The sequence below is a fragment of the Phoca vitulina genome, unplaced genomic scaffold, assembly GCF_004348235.1.
Source record: "Phoca vitulina isolate PV1807 unplaced genomic scaffold, GSC_HSeal_1.0 scaffold106, whole genome shotgun sequence".
Classification (NCBI taxonomy): domain Eukaryota; kingdom Metazoa; phylum Chordata; class Mammalia; order Carnivora; family Phocidae; genus Phoca; species Phoca vitulina.
Genome location: NW_022589809.1, coordinates 1,394,581 through 1,399,773, shown reverse-complemented (window position 1 = coordinate 1,399,773; position 5,193 = coordinate 1,394,581). Strand labels below are relative to the sequence as shown.

Here is a 5,193-nt window from a genome sequence, read left to right as displayed (position 1 = left end):
CGGGGTCCTGCAGGGGTGGAGCTGGTCCTCTGAGCTCTCCCCGCCCCGAAGGGCCCTGTCTGCCCGGGATGACTGCGGGGTCCTGGCCTGCCCTGCCGACCAGCGCTACCAGGTGGTACAGATACAAGTTCTTGCCCAACGGTAGGGTGTGGGCGGCTCTCCTTTCGGGCTTGCGGGCGTCCTTGGTGGAGCTGAGCTTTTCAGGACCAGAGATGTCAGTCTGGGCTGCTGGACTCTGGCCATCTGATGTAATTGGACGTTGTTTTGAGAACAGTGAGAGGGAGCGCGCTTCGTTCATCCAGGTGCTGGTGCCACCTCACCCACTGTCACTGGTCCTTCTCGTCAGGGACGGAGGTGGGGCCCTTGTGGCCAGCGTGGGGCCCACGGGGATGGGAGGAGAGAGGCGGAGACCCTCCAAGTCCCCTGTGAGGGCTGCTGGGCAGCATGGCTCCCCAGCGTGGCCTTTGCAGGAGTCTCGTGTCACGCAGACACCGCCTGGCCCCTGACGGGTCAGGAGGGACCCAGCAGGGCTCTGGGATGCCTGTGGTTTCCTCTGCCCCCTGCCCCCCCAGCTGAACAGCCACTCACCGCTGCACCCAGCAGGCCCCCTCGCACCCTGGGTCACTGCCAGGCCTGGTAGAGGTGATCCTCGTGTTGACCACGCCCTCGCGCTGGCTGGAGCTGCGGCATCGGCAGGGCGGGCTTCTGGGAGTTCCGGGGGTGAACACACACCGTCTGTTTCGTTTTGACCGCACCCAGACTTTGTTTCTTTGTCTGAACTGTTACTTTCTGGTCTGTGCCGTTTTGGGTGTAGCTGAGAAACCCGTGCTTGAAGAGGAGCGGGAAGGGAGGGGGCGTTGTGGTGCGATTGGGGCTGGAAGTGCATGACCCCCGTGTCCAGGAGGAAAGGTGCAGTCGAGAGGGTGAGCTACTGGGAGCGCTGGTGTGGGGGCGGACGCCTCTGGACTCTGGCCCCAGGTTCCTCCCTGGCCCTGCCTGTGCTGGGCCTGGGTTTCCCCTGTGTGAGAGCAAGGCTGGCCCCCCTCGGAGGGCCTGAGCTTCTTCCTGCTCCGGAGCTCTTATGCCCCTGGCCCGCCCACCCTGCTGGAGTCGTCCACGGTCTCAGAGGGCCCGGCTTCCTCTCAAGGAAGGACGGGCCCTGCACCACTGGGGAGGGGAAGTGAGAGGATGTCGGCTGTTCTGTGGGTGTCCCACTTCCAGCCAGGCTCCCGATGGGTCGCGTAGCTAGGACATGTCCCCCACACGCCTGTTTGGGGGGCGGGCATGACCAGCCTCTGGCCCAGGTCCACCTGTCGTGTTTTAGGAGAGGGCCCGCTTGTGCATTGCCGGGGGCTTGGAGGCCTGGAGCTCCAGCCCCTGTTGGGTGTGCTCCTGTCGAAGGTGGGTTTGGTCAGGGCTCTGCCACCGTGGCCACTGGACGCAAGACTAGGCTGCCCTGGTGTCTGTGTGAGCCTCCGTTTGTGTCCGGCTGAGCCGGCCTTGGGCTCTGCGGGCACCACTCGAGGGAGGACTCAGTGCCCTTGGCAGGGCCCAAGATGGCCAAACCCCACCCCTGCAAGATGATGCCAGGCGGGTGGTCCCTACCCCACCTTATCAGTGTTGTAGGCCTTGAGCACGGGGGTGGTCTGCTGCCCATGGGAGAAGGCGGGCAGGGCGGGGCATTGGCTCAGTGCGGGGCGGGGATCCTGAGCACGCACCTGCTGCTCACTGCGGCGCTCCGGGTGGCTGGTGGGCTTGGGAGGGCGGGGCTCTGGACGTTTGGGCGGAGGCGGCGGGTCAGACCTGTGTGGCCCGCCCTGCGCCGGAGGGTGTCGGGCACTGGGACTTCCCTGTGCGGTGTGCGGCCCTCACTGGAGACGTGTGTTTCCTGGTAGGTTTGCCGTCTCCACATGTCGGAGCTGATGAAGGTCTGGCCCTGCCCACAGGTATGGGGCGCAGGCAGGAACCGCTGGGGAGTTTACAGTTGGGGGCTCCAGGGCGCCCATGGCCCCTGGGACACAGGTGCCTCTTTGTGCAGTCCTTGGTGGGGAATCCCTCTAGGTCCTTCTGTCCCTGGAGGCGGGCGCTCCAAGTTGGGCCCCGAGCGTGGGAAAGCCAGGACACCGCTGCTGGTAGGAGGATGTGTCCTTGAACTGGACACCTGGCAGAGGGGTCGCGGGAGGTGATGCTCAGCGCGTGGTGCCCGGCCCCTCTCGTGTGTCTTTGGCAGGGGATGCCTCCTGCTTGCGGTCCTTCCAGGGCGTGTACGGATGGCGTGGCGGCCTCAGAATAGCCGTGCTTGAGCCAGATTACCGTGCTGGCCTACATCGAGGATTAGGGAGCAGGTGGCCCCAGGCCGGGACCCAGGGCAGCCCCGGGGAGTCTGCTGGCCCGCCGGGGGCCCCCAGATGGAGCCCTGCAGGGCCAGCCCCAGGAGGGAGCAGCTGCGGCTGGCCGCACACCGTCCCAGGTCTCCCTCTGCCCCCACCGTCGGTGCCGGTTCTCCTCATGTGGGATGCCCCGTGGCTGGGTGGTGGCAGGGCGAGGAGCAGCCTTTGCCCCTTGTCCCCGTCGGCTGCCTCGGGAGGGATTTAGTGCTCAGGGGGCGGGGAGCAGGCAGGGGTGAGCTCCAGCTCTTGCAGAGCAACCTCGGGCTGATCACAGGGCTGCACCCTGCCGGGAGGTGGGGCGTGGGGGCGAGCTGGGGGTGGTCGGGTGGGTGCAAGCTGGTGGGGCCGGGGTCCTCTGGAGGGCCCTCTGCTCCGGGGGCAGCTGTCCGAGCCCTGTGCTGCGGGCTGGCCACCTGCCGGCTTCCTGGGGCCCGGCGAGCAGAGGGCTGAGCGTGCTGTGGTCCCGTGGGGTCAGCCCCACGTCCCGGCGCCGTTGTGAGATCAGCCTGGGGCCCCGCGTGGAGCCAGGAGCTGCAGTCCAGGGCTGGACAGCCGGGAGCCACACGGTGCGGCCGGAGTGGGTTCTAGTCCAGGGCTCCTGGCTGCGCCCCGGCACGGCCTCGCTGACGTCTGTCTCCCTCGCCCACAGGGATGTCAGGACCGAGGCCGGTGGTCCTGAGTGGACCATCAGGGGCCGGGAAGAGCACCCTGCTGAAGAGACTCTTGAAGGAGCACGGCAGCGTCTTCGGCTTCAGCGTGTCCCGTGAGGCCCAGGCTGCGGTGGGGGTGTGGCGGGGGGTTTCAGCCATGCAGGGGTGGGGCCAGGCCCCTGCTGACCCACACAGATGGGGGAGGGTCTCCACGCCACTGACCCTGACCTGCAGCCCCCCCACACCCACACAGACGGGGGAGGGTCCCCATGCGCTGACCCTGACCTGCAGCGCCCCACACACACCCACACACACACGGGGGACGGTCCCCACGCCGCTGACCCTGACCTTTAGCCCCCCCCACACACACACACGGGGGACGGTCCCCACGCCGCTGACCCTGACCTGCAGCCCCCCCCCACACACACACACACCCACACAGACACGGGGGACGGTCCTCATGCCACTGACCCTGCCCTTAACCCCCCCTCTCGCCCCCCCACACACACAGGGGACGGTCCCCACGCCGCTGACCCTGACCTGCAGCGCCCCACACATGGGCAGAGCCTGGCCCGCGGGGGAGGCGTGGGTGGGGTGTGGGGGTCCGGTGTCCCAGGTCGATGCTAGGCACTTGTTCCTAGACACCACGAGGGACCCACGGCCTGGAGAAGAGAATGGCAAAGGTGAGCTGGGCCTCGGCGTCTGGGTGCCCGTCTATAGGGTGGGCAGCGTGCTGGCGCTCGGGTGGAGACGGAGTGAGGTCGCCGTGGGGCATCTCTCCTGACCCACGCGAGCGTGTGTGGTTGACCCCAGGCTTACTCTGTAGTGTCCACGGGATCAGCCCCCGTAGCCTCCCCCAGGAAGCCTGTGGTTTTCCAGCTCTCACGACAGGGATGATGTGAGAAAGTGCCGTACGTGGGTTCTCTGCTCGGTGGTCTGACAGGTCCACGGGGAAGCGGACTCTGGCCACGCTCGGTCCCCGAGCGCCCTGGGGCTTGGGCCGTGGGCAGGCCTCAGATAGCCGTCCTTGCAGATTACTACTTCGTGACCCGGGAGGTGATGCAGCGGGACATCGCCGCGGGCGACTTCATCGAGCACGCCGAGTTCTCGGGGAACCTGTATGGGACTAGGTAGGCCACCCTGGGCACCTGCCCTCCCTCCCACGGGCTCCCCCTTTGGCTAGACCCAGGCAGGGCGTCTTGTGTGGGTTCTCTAAGGTGCCCACCACGTCAGGGGTCGAGACGGGGCAGCAGTTGGGGCCCTCCGGGCTGCCTCCTCCCGGCCACCTGTGTGCCCCTGGCCAGGCCTCTGTGGGCACCGCAGGTCCCTGGGGACGGTGCAGAGAGGACTCGGGGAATCCGGGTCCCCTAGGCGCACAGGCTGTACTGCAGCCTGCCTTCCTGCAGCCCCTGGGCGGGTCCACAGGGTCTCTGCCCGCTCTTCCTGCCTGGCTGGCAGGCCCCGAGCAGGGTCGTGGGCAGGCGGGCCCAGGCATGCCTCTGAGCAGCCTGTCCGTGAGCCGCCTGGCGAGGGTGAAGCAGCGACCCCACGAGACCTGTCTTGCTGCACCCCAGGCCCTGGGTGCAGCTGGGCGGGAGGGGGGGCCCCAGAGGGGTCACTGGGGCTGTTGGGCAGGCGCAGTGACTGCCAGGGCCCTCGTGCCACTAACCACAGCCACCCTCGGCCCAACAGAGGGCCCAGCACGCAGATGCTGCAGAAAGGGGGACGAGAAGCTGGGGTCCGGGTACGTCCCTGTGGACGCTGTGGCCAGGCCCACGCCCAGCGCAGGCCAGTGGGGGCGGCAGGAGCCCAGGGCGTGGGCAGCGGTGGTCCTGCGGAGGCCCGTCGAGGCCTTGGGGTCTGCTGGGCCCAGGCAGCCCACTGAGTGGCTCCTGCCCCTCCGTCCCCCAGCAAAGCCGCTGTGCGGGCCGTGCAGGCCATGAACCGCATCTGCGTGCTGGACGTGGACCTGCAGGGCGTGCGGAACATCAAGAAGACGGACCTGCGGCCCATCTACGTCTTCGTGCAGCCGCCCTCGCTGGACGTGCTGGTGGGGGCGCCGAGCTGAAGCTGGGGGGCCGGGGCAGGGCTGCAGCCGCCCTCGCTGGACGTGGGGGGGGGGACCGGGGCAGGGGTGCAGCCACCCTCGCTGG

At 68.2% G+C, this 5,193-nt stretch overlaps 1 protein-coding gene across 1 annotated transcript in view; it reads left to right on the top strand.

The window, feature by feature from the left end:
• The window catches only part of GUK1 (guanylate kinase 1), a 5,862-nt gene extending 754 nt beyond the window's left edge, over positions 1-5,108 (top strand). Inside the window, exons 2-7 of the mRNA XM_032397907.1 lie at positions 1,896-1,946; positions 2,231-2,470; positions 3,040-3,153; positions 3,682-3,723; positions 4,074-4,170; positions 4,952-5,108. Coding sequence (XP_032253798.1) covers positions 1,896-1,946; positions 2,231-2,470; positions 3,040-3,153; positions 3,682-3,723; positions 4,074-4,170; positions 4,952-5,108 — 701 coding nt within the window. The remainder of the gene's footprint in view (positions 1-1,895; positions 1,947-2,230; positions 2,471-3,039; positions 3,154-3,681; positions 3,724-4,073; positions 4,171-4,951) is intronic.
• Positions 5,109-5,193: the final 85 nt, after the last annotated feature.